This window comes from Pelodiscus sinensis, chromosome 25, assembly GCF_049634645.1.
Source record: "Pelodiscus sinensis isolate JC-2024 chromosome 25, ASM4963464v1, whole genome shotgun sequence".
NCBI classification, from domain to species: domain Eukaryota; kingdom Metazoa; phylum Chordata; order Testudines; family Trionychidae; genus Pelodiscus; species Pelodiscus sinensis.
The window spans coordinates 14,779,943-14,798,342 of NC_134735.1; the positions used below are offsets into that span (position 1 = coordinate 14,779,943).

Consider the following 18,400-nt stretch of genomic DNA (forward strand, 5'->3'; position numbering starts at 1 on the left):
CTGCTAATGTTACTGCTTTGGCAAACTCCATTCCTTCCTCCTTCCCCCTTTGTGCTGAGCACGGAGCTGTACGGGGTTCCAGCCAGATGAGAGTATGACCCTTGTCGTCATGCACTTTAAAATGCTAGATGCCGGCAGGATGGAGGAGGGAGCTCGGGACTGGGGCAGGGAGCGGTGGTTCAGGAGGAGGTGAGGGGGGCAGGCTGTGGCCAGGTGATGCTTACCTCCCAGCCAATGGCGTAGCCGTCACTGGGAGCAGGGAGGAGCACACGGAGACCCCCTGCCCTGAAGGGCCACAGGTATATGCCAGCCACTTCTGGGGGTGGTGCGGGTTCCCAAAGCTGGCGTGAGTCCAACAGCCAGCGCAACCTGCCTTCCCGTTCCACCTGCGCACCTGGGCTAACACAGCTCTTTGTTATTTCCTAAGGCTGGTTGGTTAGGTATGAAAGTAACAAATCAGCAAGGGGATTGCGACCGGGGCATCCCTTGGCGACTGGGTGTGTGTGTGTGTGTGTGTGTGTGTGTGTGTGTGTGTGTGTGTGTGTGTGTGTGTGTGACACCCTTGCCGACTGGGTGTGTGTGTGTGTGTGTGTGTGTGTGTGTGTGTGTGTGTGTGTGTGTGTGTGTGTGTGTGTGTGTGACACCCTTGCTGTATCTGGTACTCAGTGTTTCATTCTGTGTCTGTGGCTTTCTGGGCTCCCGTCTGCCTCTTTGAAACAAAACACCTCATAACAATCACTTTGAACTGCACATCTGTTGGCCTTGGGACGGTGTAAATATCCCACCCTCCTGCGCCTTTAAAGCCCCAGAAAAGACGCTGGCTGCTCCACGGGGAAAACAATAGTGCAAGGCCCTGAGTTTAGCTGCATCCGCCTTTCTTGTGCTTCGCTGCAGGCAGGAGGGCCTGGGCTGTGATGCGCGCCAGTGTGGAGGGATGTATCGCACAAGCCATTCTGCATGTGGACAGCGTGCGGCAGGGTGACACTGGGGGTTGAGTGTGGGGGGGGGGGGCTTAGGCCTGGATCAGAGGGCTCTGGGGTGGGGCCAGGGAAGAGGAGTGTGGGGTGCAGACTGCCCTGGGGGGAGACCACCCCCAGCCTGTGTTCCCTGCCTCTCCTCTCCTGTCAGTGGTTTGCTGTTCCCGAGGGGGCCGGAGGATCGATCGCTGTCTGGGTGTGGACTGGAGCGCTCACTCTGTCACTGAGGGCTTGCCCTGGCTTGCCCTCGCTTCCCTGGCCCTGTGCAGCGGCTGTGGTGACCAGAAGTAACCCAGCAGTCTCCATTTAACAGTCCATCATCTGGCACTGTGGCTCATTCCAGGGCCTGTTGGAGGGCAAGGCTCAGCGCTGCCCATGCAAAGCCTGTGTGATCCAGCAACGGTTTTCCAGCTGCTTCCTTCCTCAGTGCCACCTGTGACCCCTTCAGTTCCCTGCGGACACCAGGCTGGGCCAGGGGAATGATGGGAATTATTCTGGGCTCCTCTGTGAGGAGCTTAATGGGGAGAAGGTGGGTTTAGAAAGAGGGGAGGCCACTGTTCACTGGTGTGTGTGCATTTGTGTGCTGGGATGTTGGTGTTGCATTTGGATCTGTGTGTGCACAGAGATCTGGCTACGTGTAGGGCTGTGTGTGCTGGTGTGTGTGTGTGCGCACTGGGATCTGACTGTGTGCTGGCACGTGTGCGCGCAGGGGTCTGGCGGTGTGCGTTGGTGCGTGTGCGTACGCAGGGATCTGGATGTGTGCGCTGGTGCATGTGTGTGCTGGGATCTGGCTGTGTGTACTGGCGGGTGTGTGTGTGTGCTGGGATCTGGCTGTGTGTACTGGCGGGTGTGTGTGTGTGCTGGGATCTGGCTGGGTGTACTGGCGGGTGTGTGTGTGTGCTGGGATCTGGCTGGGTGTGTAGGTCTGTGTACATTGGGATCTGGCTGTGTGTACTGGCGGGTGTGTGTGTGTGCTGGGATCTGGCTGGGTATATAGGTCTGTGTACATTGGGATTTGGCTGTGTGTACTGGCGGGTGTGTGTGTGTGCTGGGATCTGGCTGGGTGTGTAGGTCTGTGTACATTGGGATTTGGCTGTGTGTGCTGACGCATGCGTCTGCACAGAGATCTGGCTGTGTCTGTGTGCGCTGGCGCGTGTGCGCACATACACTGGGATCTGGGTGTCTGTGTTAGCTGCAGGACGTGCCTTGTGGCGTCTGGAGGAGTGTGGATTTGAACGTCAGCCTGATGTTTGGTCTGAGGCTGGAAGTGCTGTGGGTGAGGAAGTGAGTTCTCGCCCGGGGCCCTGCCTGCTGCGTGCCATCTGCAAGGGGGGCTGGCAGTTGGAAAAAACCTTCCTGCCTGGCTGAAACTTTCTCTAACGTGGGCCTGTGGGCACTTCGGCTGCTGTCCCTTGCGGCTGCGCTTGCTGCCTCTCTCGACACTGACAGTCTCTCTCTCTTCTCTGCAGCCGGCTGCACCTTTGAGGAAGACGTGGATTTAAACCAGTGTGAGTACAACCAACGGGAGGATGATGACTTTGAATGGGAGCTGATCCGGAGCTATGCCATGCCTCACCTGACCTCTGACCTTCCTCATGGTGAGTCGTGTCTCCCCTCCCCCCCCGGGTGTCCCACCAACACCTCCCATTCTGAGCGCCTCTGAGCTTTCCACAGGCAGGGATGGTACGTGGTGTGTGTTTAGCTAATTGAGTAGTCGATAAGGGGGGCACCAGGCGCGCAGGCAGCCCAGCTCCTACTACGTTTAAACTGCAGAGCTGCAGCGGAGTTAGCTCCCAGGGGCAGCGCGAGCCAGGACTGAGCCGGCTCTGGGACTGCTGCGCCTCTGCCTTTTCAATGTAGTAAGAGCCCCACTGCAGCTCTGCCTTTCCAGTGTAGAAAGGTGGCTCTTACTACATTGAAAAGGCAGAGGCGCAGCAGTTGGGGATCCGGCCGAGCCAGGACTGAAGCAGTCCCGGCTCCGCTGTGCATCTGCATCCCCTGACCCCCCTTTGGTGCTGATGGTGCATCCCTTGGCCCCCATGCTGCCTAGGCTTTTTGGGTCGTCAACTACTCAGCTAGTTGCTTACATCCCTATCCACAGGTCAGACCTATGAGATCCTCCTCCTCCCCCAACACAGAGTCCACCTCCTTCCGTTCCAGGGAAGATAATGGAGCAAGTAATTAAGGAATCTATCTGCAAATATCTGGAGGATAATAAGGTGCTGGTAACAGCCAGCATGGATGTGTAAAGAACAAATCATGTCAAACCAATCTGATCACTTTCTTTGATAGGATATCAAGCCTTGTGGATAAGGGGGAAGCGGTGGAAGGGATACCTAGACTTTAGTAAGGCATTTGACACTATCTCACATGATCTTCTGATCAATAAACTAGGGAAATACAACTTAGATGGGGCTACTGTAAGGTGGGTGCATAACTGGCTGGAGAACTGTTTTCGGAGAGTTCACATTCATGCTGGAAGGGCATAACAAGTGGGGTTCTGCAGGGGTCTGTTTTTGAACCGGTTCTGTTCAGTATCATAGACTCATAAGGTTGAAAGAGACCTCAGGAGGTCAGCCCCTTGCCCAAAGCAGGACCAATCCCAACTCAATCATCCCAGCCAGGACTTTGTCAACCTCTTAAAAACCTCTAGGGATGGAGATTCCACCCCCTCCCTAGGGGACCCATCCCAGTGCTCCACCACCCTCCTAGTGAAATAGTTTTTCCTAATATCCAACCTAGACCTCCCTCACTGTAACTTGAGACCATTGCTCCTTTGTCTGCCACCAGTCATTATTGAGATGGATATCTTCATCAATGTTTTAGATGACGGCATAGAGAGTATGATTATTAAGTTTTCAGATGATGCCAAGCTGGGAGGGGTTGCAAATGATTTGGAGGATAGGGTCATAATTCAAAGTGATCTGGACAAACTGGGGAAATGGTCTGTGGTAAATAGGATGAAGTTTAATAAGGAGAAATGCAAAGTACTCCACTTAGGAAGAAACAATCCATTTCACACATACAGAATGGGAAGCGACTGTCTAGGAAGAAGTACTGCAGAAAGGGATTTAGGGGTCAGAGTGAACCACAAGTTAAACATGAATCAACAATGTGACACTGTTTTAAAAAAAAAAAGCAAATATGATTCCGGGATGCAGTAACAGGTGTGTTGTGAGCAAGACACAAGAAGTCATTCTTCCACTCTGCTCTGCACTGATTAGGCCTCAGTTGGAGTATTGTGTCCAGTTCAGGGTACCGCATTTCAAGAAAGTTGTGGAGAAATTGGAGAGGATCCAGAGAAGAGCATTAAAATGATGAAAGGTCTACAAAACATGAAGTATGAGGGAAGACTGAAAGAACTGGGCTTGTTTATTTAAAAAAGAGAAGACTGAGAGGGGACATGATAGTGGTCTTCAAATATCTAAAAGGGTGATACAAGGAGGACGGAGAAAATCTTTGGCTTCTAATGATAGGACAAGAAGCAATGGGCTTAAACTGCAGCAAGGGAGGTTTAGGTTGGACATTAGGAAAAACTTCCTATCTGTTAGGGTGGTTAAACACTGGAATAAATTGCCTAGGGAAATCTCCATCATAGGAGATTTTTAAGTGCAGGGTAGACAAACATATGTCAGGGATGATCTAGATGATGCTTGGTCCTGCTGTGAGGGCAGGGGACTGGACTCAACGACCTCTTGAGGCCCCCTCCAGTTCTATGATTCTATGATTCCCAGCCCCTGCAGCTGCTTGGAGCAGATCTGCAGTGTGGTGTCTGCTGAGGTAGCAGCCAGTCTATTCTTCAGTTACTACAGCCTGTTATAGAGAATAGTGATAGAAATGTAGCCATGTTAGTCTGGGGTAGCTGAAGCAAAATGCAGGACAATGTAGCACTTGAAAGACTAACAAGATGGTTTATTAGGTGATGAGCTTTCGTGGGCCAGACCCACTTCCTCAGATCAAATAGTGGAAGAAAATAGTCACAACCATATATACCAAAGGATACAATTAAAAAAAATGAACACACATGAAAAGGACAAATCACATTGCAGAACAGGAGGGGGACGCGGGGGAAGGGGGGGGTGAAAGGAAGGAAGGAAAGTGTCTGTGAATTGATGATATTAGAGGTGGGGAGAGTGGGATGTTTGTGAGCTAATGGTATTAGAGGTGATAATTGGGGAAACTGTCTTGGTAATGGGTAAGATAGTTCGAGTGTTTGTTCATTCCTTTTTGGAGAGTGTCGAATTTTAACATGAATGACAGTTCAGAGGATTCCCTTTCAAGTGCAGATGTAAAAGGTCTTTGTAGCAGAATGCAGGTGGTTAAGTCATTGAGAGAGTGTCCTTTCTGGTTAAAATGGCAAGAAACTGTTTTTTCTTTGTGATCTTGTCTGATATCTGTTTTGTGGGCATTAATCCTTTGGCGAAGTGTCTGAGATGTTTGTCCAATGTACATAGCAGACGGACACTTTCGGCACATGATAGCATAGATTATATTTCTGGATGCGCAGGAATATGTGTTCTTGATCTTATAACTCACTTGGTTAGGTCCAATAATGGTATCAGCAGAATGAATATGTGGACAAAGCTGGCAACGGGGTTTGTTGCAAGGGAAGGTACCAGGGTTGGTATTAGTGTGGTATGTCCTGTGCTGAGAGCGAGAGAGAGCGAGGTGCTAAGTGACACGTGCTTTGATCATTGAAGATCCTTCAGGCAGTATTTTTCCCCGTTGTCTTAGGTAAAAGACCCGGCCCAGTTACCCCGGCCATGGTGTGTGCAAAGGGCATGTGGAGAAAGCATGGGCCGAGTGCAGCGTGCTGGAGTAGCCAAGCTGCAGTCCTGCTCTCCCCATCTTTGGATCCTGTCAGGGCTGTGGCCTGCAGCTCTGCAGGCCTGTTCTGCTGGATGAATTTGTCAGTGTGTTCTCCCTCGAGTCCATCTTGAGCTACATGGGATTTCCCCTATGCTTTGGCTGGCTTGTGCAATAGCTGCACATTTCCAGTCCCTGTACCCTAGGTTGTACTGTTGGCTTTACCCTGGCTGGCCTGGAAGGTGTTGTACTGGGTGGGTGTGACAGGGAGCCAGGCCAAGGGCCCCAGTGGCGACAGCGATCGTTCTCTTGGCTTTCTGGGACTCTGCAGCACCTGCAGTTACAGGCTGTGACTGTCTCCAGGTGTCATACATATACTGAGCTCTCTGTCTCACAGTTACGTGCGATGCCCTGCACTGTGACGATGAACCTTGCTCATCCCGAGAGCCTCACCCTGCTAGAGGTGGGGTACCGCCATAGCCCTGGAGTCAGGGGTAGGCGTTGCCCTGGCAACTGTGTGGTACGGCCATCGGCTGAAACTGCCATAGCATCAGAGAAGGGGGCGCCGGCGCAATCCAGTCTGGCTCTGGGCACCACGGTCATGTTGCCCTTGAGTGGCTGGGCCCACATACAGGTTAAGGGACCTACAGCTGGTCTGAGTCAGAGTGACTCGCAAGGGGTTTGGAGCGGAAGATCTGCGCTTCTAGGCCTGGCTCCCCATGCATGTCTGAATTCTCCAGCAGCCATGTGTGCTGCCTGCCGCACGCAGATCCACGCCAAGGGGAGGTGCTGCCCGCAGTCACTGGTACCATGCAAAATGGAGCCTTGCCTGTGGCTCAGTTCCCCGGCTGGGGTGATGGTGGAAGGATGCCCCCTGGTGGTCAGGGCCTGACAATGACCCAGGTCCTGTGGGAGGAGCTGGTGCCCTAGTCTGTCTCTGCAGCATCTCGCTGCTCAGCCTGGCAACCCAAGCATCCTTTTCCTCAGCAATGTCCTGACTGCCAGCCTAGTGCTTGCTTCTGGGAGCCAGAACCATCGCTGGGACTCCCAGGACTAGCAGCTGGAAGGAACATGTTCTTTTCAAAACGTTACTCTCCTGGCCTTTATTCCAGCGAGGGGGTCCTGGTGGCTTTTAAAGGGGCAGCGTGCGCTCTGATTGGAGGGTGTGAGTGCTTAGCGGGATGCCAGCTCTGGTCATTTTCTCGTGATTCTCGCAGCATTTGGTCTTCAGGCTCCAGCTTTCAGTGAAAAGAAATTGCACATTTCTAGCCCTCCTGGCGGTGAAGCAGCGGGAGTGACCAAAAGGCACTGAAACCATGAAGGAAAATACAGAGAAACCAAAGTGTATTACTTTTAAACTGCATGATCAGTGCTGCGATTTTCCTGGGGCCAGAGTCATGGCTGCTGAACTCCTGGGGAGTGTGTTTGTAGATTTCAGCTGCTCAAGAGCTTTAACTGTCAATAGGTGCAGCTCTGCAGCAAGGGTGGCCTTGTGGTGACTGCTCCAGGCTGGTATTTGTGATTTTTAGTTCATTTCCCAACTCTGGGCTGGACTGTCCATCTGAGACCTCCCATCACCTCTCTGTCTCCAGCTACAACAAAAGGGTTAGTGAGTTTGACTTACTGCGGGGAGGGGAGAGCACTGGGGTGTGGGGCTCAGTTCACAATGTTTTTGAGATGCCCAGATGCTATGGTGATGGGTGACACTGCAGTGTCTGAGCAGCCTGACGCTATAGTCTTTGATGCTCTGGCTTCCTGCTGCTCAGGCCAGAGTGTGATCGGAACTGGCACCAGAATCCGGGAGAAGCTAGAGGCTGGTTTATAGCTCAGTAGTAAAAATGATTTTTATTAGAGTATTAACTGCTTTATAGAAAGCTCTTTGCAGCTCCATCAATCTGACATAGGCTGTTTATCTTGCCAACTTAGTCATACTGGTGCGTTATTTTGTTTTCCATTTATTTCCCCCCCTTCTATAAACTTTCCCCTCCTTTCATCTATTCCTCCTTCTGCTCCCCTCCTGATCTCCCGGGTTGCCCTCCCATATTTACAGAGCAGGCACATGCAGAGGGACACCTGGAGGAGTCTGCTCTTGTGGCCTGCTCCTTCTGCTTGTGTGTGGGGGGTGGGGGTGTGTATGCGTGGGCCAGTGGGTGTGCAGTACAGGCTGAACCTCTCTAGTCTAGCACCCTTGGGACCTGACCAGTGCTGAACCAGTTTGCCAGACCATGAGAAGTCAATATTGTCTAGCAGTATTGACAATACTTACACTGCTTACTGGGCTCTTAGAAGACATTTGGGGTAAATTAGAGTGAAATAACAGCCCAAAACACCGAGAGCCAGGACTAGTGGGTGTAAGCAAATTGTATGGGACCAAGGAAACTTGGCCATGCCCGTGATAAGTGGACGTCCAGCTAACTAAACTTGTGCCAGATCATGGAGGTTACCAGACCAGAGTGTGCTGGACTAGAGAGGTTCAACCTAAATCAATAACCACGGATACAGAGCTACCTGGAAGTGGGACAGAGGATGGAATGGAAGAGAGACGTGGTGGGAAAGAAAGACGGAGAGACGAGGGAGAAAGGAAAAGATTGAATGAGAAGATGGAGAATGAAGAGGGACAGTAAAAGGCCCTGGGTGAGTTAGGAGAAGGGAAGCAAACGCTTCCAGGAGAGCCATGAGCATGGTGGAGAATCTGCGATTGGTGCTCTTGGATTCTGGCAGCTGTACAGACAATGCTCTCCATTATCTGTAGGACACACGGCCACTGATCCAGGGTGGAGAATTGGAGGGCAGAAAGCCGGGGTCCGCACCATCTGTGAGATGATAAATCACGTTACGCCAAGCGTGTGATGATTTTCTTCTGGGTTGTGTGAGTTGGCTTTACTAGAGTCTGCCTCCACCCCTCCTGTGAACTCAGGTACTAACTGGATGGGCAGGTGTCTTTTGACACTGAACACTAAGTCCATGGTCACCCCAGCTTCCTTTCTCCTCCCTCCCACCAGCCCCCTCCAGACCTTGGAGATGTATAGGCTATATCACAGGGGCACTGTGATGTCTTCCCAGCTCCCCCAGAACTGAGTCACCTTCGCACCGCTCTACCGCAGCAGGAGTGAGCTTTGCTGCTAAGCCGCATGGCAGCTCCCCGCCGCGCCAGCCTGTCTGCCTGGCCAGCAAGCTCTGCAGGACTCTGCCCACCCAAACCTGGCCTCGCGGCTAGCACTCAGTGAACCCCAGCTCCCCAGAGACATGTCTCCGCAGCAGTCAGTCCCTCCCACCTGCAAAGCGACACGGAGCCCACGTCAGCCTGCTCGGTCAGCTGCCGACCCGCACTTGGATAGAACAGCGCTAGGTGGTTTGTAATGAAACACGAATAAGTTTAATAACAACGACACAGGTTCAAGTGAGGGTGAAAGACAGACAAGAAACCAAACCAAACCCAACCCACTTTCTAGTGTCTAAAACGGAGGTGGGCAAAAGGGCGTCTGTGTGCTGGATCTGGCCCACCGAGCAGCTTGATCTGGCCCGTGGAGGCCCTGCCGCTCCCCACCCCCAGGCCAGTTAGGCCCTGGGAGCAGGGGAGTGTGCAAAACTTCCTCCCGCCCTGACAAGACCACGCAGCGCTTTGAAGCGCCAAGCGCTCTTTACAAGGTGGGAGGAGACATCACGCACTCTCCCACCCCCAAGCCCTGATTGGTCTGTGGGTGGGGTAGCCCAGAAGCATCCTGGCCCCATCCCTTCTGGTTTTGAAGTGGCCCCGGGTCAAAAATTATTGCCCACCCTGGTCTAAAACCAAACTTCAGCAAATTACAATCACCGTCTAAGCAGGTTTCTCACCCACACTCAGTTCTCAGTTCCTCCGGGGTAAGGATCCACCTTTCCCAGATATCATCAGCTCTGGCCTCTTGTGTCCTATTGGTGATGGAGGCCTAAATGCCTTTTTGTTTCTGCTTCTATTTTCCAAAGGCTATTTTTCTGTTTCAAGAACCAGGGGAACGGGCTGGGGAGCTGCCTTCAACCCCTTTCATAATCGTTAAGTGGTCATCTCCCCACTTGCTAGATTGATGGCTTTGCCTACCTTCCTGGTAAAGGTACTTCCATTGTGTCTAACCTCGCCTTGCTCAGTTTACGTTGGAGACCTAGTCAGGAAGGTGAAACAACATTTCTCTGTCTAGGGCAGGGAGGGCACACGCACGGCTTGTCAAACACATGTTAAGAACTCATTTCCTGCACACATCTGTAAATGTTCGTATGTTATCCGTGCACACAATCATGTTAATGACCAGTGTGTTACCAGTCTGCACATAACACTTCATATAACATCTTTTAGATACAGATTATGACAACAGTATGTTGTGCAAAGAATGTGTGAGAATTGCTGTGAGCTATGGGCTGGTGTGCCCTCTGCCTCATGGCATTGGGGGCTACCTGGGTCACAGGCAAATAGAGACCTCCCTATTCCATTGGTGCTGTATGGACACTTATGGGGAGGCAGCCTGGCGTTCTCACTAAGAGAAAGTGGGGGCAGGAAAGAGAGGAACGGAGAGAGAAAAAGGGTCCATGTTCGTTCCAGAATTGTTTCAGTTTCTTGCCCCTAATCATTGTCCTGTCCACACAGAAAACCTAGACAATAATAATGTCATAAATAACAGCATGGATTTGTCAAGGACAAATCACGTCAAACCAATCTGATAGCTTTCTTTGATAGGGTAACAGGCCTTGTGAATAGGGGGAAGTGGTAGATGTGATATATCTTGACTTTAGTAAGGCTTTTGATACTGTCTCACATGACCTTCTCATAAACAAACTAGGGAAATAAAACTTAGATGGATCTGCTATAAGCTTGGTGCAGAAGTAATTGGAAAATTATTCCCTGGGAGTAACTGTCAATGGGTCATAGTCAAGCTGGAAGGGCACATCAAGTGGGATCCCCCCGGGATCGGTTCTGGTTCTGGTTCTGTTCAATATCTTCATCAGTGATTTAGATAATGGCATAAAGAGCACAGTTATAAAGTTTGTGGATGATCCCAAGATGGGAGGTGTTGACAGTGCTTTGGAGGACAGGATTAAAATTCAAAATGATCTGGACAAACTGGAGAAATTATCTGAAATAAATAGGATGAAATTCCATAAGGACACATGCAAAATACTCCTCTTGGGGGGGAACAATCAGTTGTACACAATCAAAATGGGAAATGATTGCCTAGGAAGGAGTACTGTGGAAAGAGATGTGGGCGCGATAGTGGATCACAAGCTAAATAGGAGTCAGCAGTGTAACACTGTTGTACAAAAAGTGCACAATATTCTGGGATGCATTAACAGGTGAGTTAAGATGCAAAAAGTAATTCTTCACGCCACTCTGCATTGATTAGGCCTCAGCTGGAATACTGTGTGCAGTTCTAGGCCCACATTTCAGGAAAGATGTGAACAAAGTAGAGAAAGTTCACAAAAGAGCAACACAACTGTTTAAAGGTCTAGGAAACCATGAACAAATTGGTTTTAAGTTTGGAGAAGAGACGAGGGTGCGGGGAGACATCATAAGTTTAAGTACATAAACAGTTTTCACAAGGAGGAGGGAGAAAAATTGTTCACTTTACCCTCTGAGGATCAGTCAAGAAGCCCTGGGCTTAAATTGCAGCAATGTAGGTTTAGGTGGACATTAAGAAAAACTTGCTAACTGTCAAGAGTGGTTAAGCACTGGGATGAAGTAGGAATATTGTGTAATTTCTGTAATTGGAGATTTTTAAGAGCAGGTTCGACAAACACTTGTCAGGGATGATCTAGATAATTCTCAGTCTTGCCAAGAGTGCAGGGGACTGAACTAGATGACCCCCTGAGGTCCCTTCCAGTCCTGCAAGTTCTGTTATCTCACCAAATTGTTGTGTTGCTTTCAGTTGACCTAGCTGAGAGTGGGATTTAGCTCTGGGTAGGTAACATGACTACTTTGCATAGAGGATACAGGCTAAACCACTAATACTCCAGTGACTCCCCACAATTCCACCTGTGTGTCCTGAAGGACAGGCACAGTTTCCCCGCAATGCACAAAGCTTCTTGGCTTACTACAGTGCTAAAACCATGGGATGTGCCCCCAGAAGGCCTAGCCACACGGTCTGGGACATGAGTGAGGATGCTTTAGGTGAAAATGATCATGAAATGACAGATTTCATGGTGCCAGGGAAAGGAAGGAGTGAGAGCAGTAGAATAAGGACAATGGACTTAAAAAAAAATCTGATTTAAGACATTCAGAGGTCTTAAGGTCTTGAAAATCTCAGGGCAAAAGATATTCAGGAGAGCTGGTAGTTTCTCAAAACACAACTACAAACCATTCTAATGGGAAGGAAAGACAGGATGACTAGGCAGAGGCCAAAATGGCTCTATCAGGAGCTGCTTAATTACTTGAAAAACAAAAAGGAACCTTACAAAATACAGGCAGTCCCCACGCATCTGGGCTGTCTGCTACCCGCGTGTTCCGCCGCTTTGCTCCCCGTCCTTCTGGTCTGCAGGCCAGGGGGACGGGGAGCAAAGCAGAGCAAAGCCGCAGAGCCCGAGGACAGCCACGGCGCGTCTGGCCTGTCCCGCTGCCCCCGTGCTCGTGGCTTTGCTCCAGACGCCTGTGGTACAGCAGCTGGGGTGCTGCCGGTTGGTCCTGTAGCGCCGCTCTGGGCGCTACTGGACCAACCCGCCAGCACCCTAGCTGCTATGCCCCAGGCGTCCTGATTCAGCCACTGCTGGTCAGTTTCAGCAGCGGCTGAATCAGGACGCCTGGGGCAGAGCAGCTTGGGTGCTGCTGGGTTGGTCCAGTAGCGCCGAGGAGAGGAGGCGCTCCTGGACCAACCCAGCAGCACCCCAGCTGCTCTGCCCCAGGCATCCCCAAGTCAGTCGCTGTTGAAACTGATCAGTTTCAGCAGCGGCTGAATCTGGACGCCAGTTCCGACTTACATACAGATTCAACTTAAGAACAAACCTACAGTCCCTATCTTGTACGTAACCCGGGGACTGCCTGTAGCAGATAAATGGACAAATGACTAAAGGGGAGTACAAATGTATAGCCATGAGTATAGGAACAACATCAGAACAGCTAAGGCACCTAACAAGGAATGTAAAAGGCACTAGGAAGAGACTCTTTAAATATATTCTTTAGGAGCAAGGGAAAGACAAAAGCAAGTGGAGGTCCTCTACTTACTGGGGAAGGAAAACTACTAACTCATGCCATCAAGAAGTATTTAGTGCCTATTTTGCTTTGGTCTTCATTAACCAGTTTAGTGGTGACCAGATACTTGACACAATTAGTGTTAACAAGGGGGAAAGAACGCAATCCAAGGACAAGATGGGTTAAAATATTTAGATAAGTTAGATGTACTGAAGTCAGCGGGGCCTGATGAAATTCATCCTGAGGCGCTTCAGGAACTAGCTGAAACAATTTTGGAACATTAACAATTCCCTTCAAGAATTCATGATGGAGAGGTAAGGTCCCAGAGGAGCGGAGAAGGTCAAACATAGTATTTATCTTTTAAAAGGGGGAACAAAGATGGCCCCAAGGATCGTAGACCAGTCAGCCTAACTTCAATGTTTGGAAAAATACTGGAACAAATTATTAAGCATCAGTGTGTAAGCATACAGCATATAATAGAATTATAAGTGATAGCCAGCATGGATTTGCCAAGAACAAATCATTGTCAAGCCAATCTTTGACAGCGCTGCTGGCTCAGAGGATAGGTATGAGGCAGTCAATGTGATGCATCTTGATTTAATAAGGCTTCTGACACAGTCCCACATGACATTCTGGTAATCAAACTAGGAAAATGGGGTCTAAATGAAATTACTATGAGGTAGGTGCACAAGTGGTTGAAAGACTGTACTCAAAGAGTCGTTCTCAATGGCTTGCTGTCAGGCTGGGAGGGCACATCTAGTGGAGTCCTGCAGGGATCAGTTTTGAACCTGACGATATTCAGTATTTTCATGAATGACTCGGAAGGTGGAGTAGAATGTATGCTTGTAAAACTTGTAGGCAACACCACGCTGGGAGGGATTGCCGGCACTTTGGAGGACACGATTGAAATCCAAAATGACCTCGACAAATCGGTGTGAAATCAGCCAGACGAAATTCAGTAACGACAAGCGCTAAGCAAGGTTCCCTCTGAGCTGCGCGGCACCGTGGCTGTGCAGCTGCTTAATGAGCCCCACCCAGGGGCTCAGGGCTGCCGTGCATGGAGCTGCCTGGCTGGGGGAGGGGCTATTGCAAGCAGCTCCCTGCCAAGGACAGAGCAGCGAGGGCTGGGGTCTGTTAACAGGAGGGTCATAGGGGTGGTAATTGTCTCTCTCCTCAGCACTGGTGAGGTCTCAGCTGGAGCACTGTCCCCTGCTCTGAGTACTGCACCTCAGGAAGGATCTGGACAAATTGGAGAGTCCAGAGGGGAGCAGCAAAAATGATCAGAGACGTAGAAAACCTGCCCTGTGAGGAAAGGTTAAAACCCCCCTGAGCATGTTTAGCCCGAGAAGAGAAGACTGGCGCGGGATGTGATAAGCCTACACATACGTAAGGACAGTGATCGACTGTTCTCCTTGGCCGCTGAGTAATGGGATCAATCTTTAGCTAGGGGGGTTGTGGTTTGACATTCGGAACAGCTTTCTGCGAGACCGGTCCCTACGTGCTGGAACAGGCTTCCAAAGGAGGTGGTGAAATCTCCGGCACTGGCAGTTTTTAAGACCAGATTGGGCAAACAGCTGCCAGGGCTGGTCTGTGTTTACTTAGCCCTGCCTCAGCACTGGGGCTGGACTTGGTGACTTCTTGAGGCCCCTTCCAGCCGGACATTCCCATGACTCCATCAGGGCTGTGCTATGCAGCTGCTCATGCCCAGGCTAGTACCCTGGGTGCCTGCCAGCCATGCTACCCCTACAGCAAGGATACACCTGCAGCAGGTGGGCTGGGTCAGGTATAGAACCCCAGGCCTCCTGATTCCCTCCCAGTGCCCTGTCGCTGTCCTTCCTGGTCTGGTAACGCTGTGTTGGGGAGGTCAGTTTGCCCTGCAGTGCACTCAGAGGGGCAGCAGGCTCTGTGTCATCTCACAACAACAATCTGCTGTCTCCCAATGGAAGGAACCTCACCCCCCTTGGCGGTAACCGGAGTCACTGGGATGCTAGCGCAGCAGTGCTAGAGTGGCTGGGCCTAGGTCAGCAGTGACTGGCTTGCCATGGAGTGGGAGGGGGGGTTAGGTCCACACTGAGTGCAAGTCCCCAGGCTGCTGAGATGTTGATGGACCCTCAAAGCTCAGAGGGTCCTCTGGATCCCCCTCCCCCCATGACCGAATCAGGTGAGAGTCACTTGCCCTCCATGGAGAGAGAAAAGCACTGCCGTTAGAATTCCCAGAATTCCTGGCCCCCATGGCTTCTTCTGCTTCTCTGGCCACAGGACTCTTCAGAGCAGAGATTAAGCACATGAATCTACTGGGGTGGGGCAGTGCAGCTGAGATCAAAGCCAGGAAAAGCCAGCACTAACTAGAATGCATCAGCAAATCAAGCAGCCTTTTCTGAGTCCATTAATCAGGGGAATTCAATTAATTTTTTTTCTTTTGCAGCAAAAATTACGGCTGTTCCGTCCACTTAGAGGCCCTTTGGTGTGACAGCTTGATCGAGGTGGCTAGAAACACCGTGCAGGGTGGTGCTGTGCTAAGCCAGACCAAAGGCGTGTGGTCACTGCAGTGTCTACTGAGTGATCAGTGCTGGGGTGGGAGCAGCCGCACTGCGGCGCCCTGCCGAAGTCGTGTGTCCTCGCCAGTGCCACGTGTGTCGCTAGGATTGCAGGGGACAGAGCACGTGGCCTTTCGTGCTGCATTAAACTCTCTGGTTGCGCCGTGATTCTTTCCCAGGGTACGTCTACACTGCACGATTATTTCGAAATAAGCTATTCTGGAATAGGTATTCCAAAATAGCTTATTTTGAAATAGCACGTCTACACTGCAGGGAAGACTCAAAATGAGTCCGAGGCAGCTTCCCTAATGTAGACGTGTTATCTCGATTTAGAGCCCCAGGAGACACTGGGGAGGAATAACTTAGAATGGCCCTGGGGAGGGGCTGTTTCGAAATAGCAGCAGTGGAGTGTCTACATGCGCCTTATTACGGAATAGCTATTCAGGAATAGGTGGTGTTCCTCGTGGAATGAGGTTTACAGATTTTGGAATAAGCCATCTGTTAGTTCAAAATTATTTCAAAATAATGGAATGGCTGTGTAGACGATCGCATTATTTTGAAATAACGCTCATTATCTCGAACGGTGCAGTGTAGATGCATCCCCAGTGAATTGTGGGACTCTCTGGGTGCACAGGAGACTTGTGGGAAAGGGCTGGAGAACGATCAGCACTTGAGAGGGTCCTGGCTGCTATCAGCTGGCCTGGGCTGCAGACGTCCCTCAGGCATCGTGTGAGGATGGGAGGGTACTAGGGGCAAGACCAAAGAAACAGCCCAGGTGACTCTGCTGTGCAGACTGGCCACACTTGCTCAAGCTGCTTTAATGTGAGCGTAGGTAACCTGAATGAACTCTGTAGTGAAAACTGCCAGAGGCTCCTCCTACGTGAGGAAATTGCATTGGTTTAACCAAAAGTATGATCATTAAACTAGTGCGTAAGGCTGTGAGGAGTCTGATTTGCATTTGAATCAGGTTTACATTTAGTTTAGCTTATGTGAATTCAGAATTGGTTTAAATGAAACCAAAATGAGCTATTTTAAGGCTGAAGTAAGTGCAGCCTTTTGCTCTGGTTTAACTAAGGCCACTTCTTCACTAAGGCCGTGTCCAGACTCAGGGGTTTTTTCGGGAAAAGTAGCCTTTTCCCGAAAAAACTTCTCCTGCGTCCAGACTCAAGCCGCATTCTTTCGAAATTATTTCAAAAGAACGCGGCTTTTCTTTCGATGGCGGTAAACCTCAATTTATGAGGAAGAACGCCTTCTTTCGAAAGTTCCTCTTTCGAAAGAAGGTGTTCTTCAATGTAAAGAGGCCGTCTTCGAAAGAGAGCATCCAGACTCGCTGGGTGCTCTCTTTCGAAAAAGCGGATTTCTCTTTCGAAAGATCCGCCTGCAGTCTAGACGCGATCTTTTGAAAGAGGCTCTTTCGAAAGATGCTTTCGAAAGAGCCTCTTTCGAAAGAAGCCTGCAGTCTAGACATAGCCTTAGTGAAAGATCGATGCTGCCACAATCGATCTTCTGAAGTTTGATTTAGTGAGTAGGGTTGCCAGGTGTCCGGTTTTGAACTGGACAGTCCAGTACTTGAGCTTTCTGTTCGGGAAACAAATTGAGAAAATATAAATGCCCGGTATTTTCTAAATAAGATGTAATGTAGATTGTGTTGTAATGTCAAGAGTGTCCGGTATTTTTGTTGAAACCATCCTGCAACCCTATTAGTGAGTTTGGTTAAAACTGCCGAATCGAACTCAGATGGCACCCCCGCCAGTGGCCGGTACTCCTGCTTGTATAAGGAGTAAGGAAGCCGACAGAAGCGTTTGCTCCCATCAGCCTCCTGCTGTGGGGCGGCAGGGAAACGCGAAACAAGGTACGAAGCTGGAGCTGCATTCCCTTTTAGTGTAGACCTGGCCCAAGTCAGTTTCAAAGCCAATGCCAATTCCTGTGTAGACAAGCTGCAGGGGGTCTCGTCCTGCTCAGTTGGGGGATTTTGATGCCACCGCTGAAAGAGGAGGAGCAAGCAAGCAGTTCTAGTGCTCTGACCTCTGTCCCTGGCCTCCCTATGTGAGAACTTTAAGGTTATATACCCCTCTCAACGGGAGCATGAGTCTTGGGCTGTTTGGGGTTTTTGTTAATGCCTGAGCTGCTGGAATCCTTGCGTTTGCTTTTGAAATCAAAGATCCCAGTAGGTTTCTAGCCCTCTGGGTTGCTGAGCGAAGCTGAAAGATGGGACTCCTCCAGGCCCAGATGACAAGTGAAAAGAACCACCACATTTTGTTTTAAACTCAGGAGTTTTAAGCCACGTGCAGGATTTTTTGAGGAGTCCCAACTCTTGATCCCTGAACGCGTGGGGCTGCCCATTGTGCAGATGGGGGTCAGCTCAAAAGGCAAAATAAACTCTGTGCCCAACCCCACTTGTACATGCAAATGGAAAACCCACCAAACCACAGAGCTGAGCGCAGTGGGCTCTGCTGGCTGCCCATCGCCTCTGACTCTCATTCCTCTTCCCAGGTGACCCTGCCTCTGGCTTTGGTGTCCCTGTATGTCTAACGGCAATAATCAGCCAGACGTGCACTGAACGGGCCCGTCCTGCTGTCTACAGGTGGATGCAGAGCACTCAAGCAGTGCTGTTCATGGAGGGAAGAACAAGAAAGCAAGAGGGGAGAAGAGCGAGTCTCTCTCTCTCTCTTTCTCTCTGTGCCTTATCCTGTGTGACTCGTCTAGCGAAACGTGGCTGGGTTGGTTTGCTGGGTAGGGGGAGAACGCCCCTCCACTGGGATGTTTACTGCGGGGGGATGTTGAAAGGCAGCTCCTGCTGTCTTATCACCCGTCTCCAGTCCACTCCGCAGCTTGGTAGATAAATAATATTTCATATCAACATTGCCTCTCAAGGGAGCACTTTACAAAGGAGACTCGTGGTCTCAGATTAAAATGAGTTTTTATTGGAGATC

General features: G+C 50.4%; 1 protein-coding gene across 3 annotated transcripts in view; it reads left to right on the plus strand.

The window, feature by feature from the left end:
- PTPRU (protein tyrosine phosphatase receptor type U) overlaps window positions 1-18,400 on the plus strand; it is a 271,696-nt gene that overhangs the window by 75,666 nt on the left and 177,630 nt on the right. For all 3 annotated transcript variants that reach the window (XM_006112017.4, XM_006112018.4, XM_006112020.4), the window contains exon 2: window positions 2,447-2,575. In XM_006112017.4, the coding sequence (XP_006112079.2) occupies window positions 2,447-2,575 (129 nt within the window). The remainder of the gene's footprint in view (window positions 1-2,446; window positions 2,576-18,400) is intronic.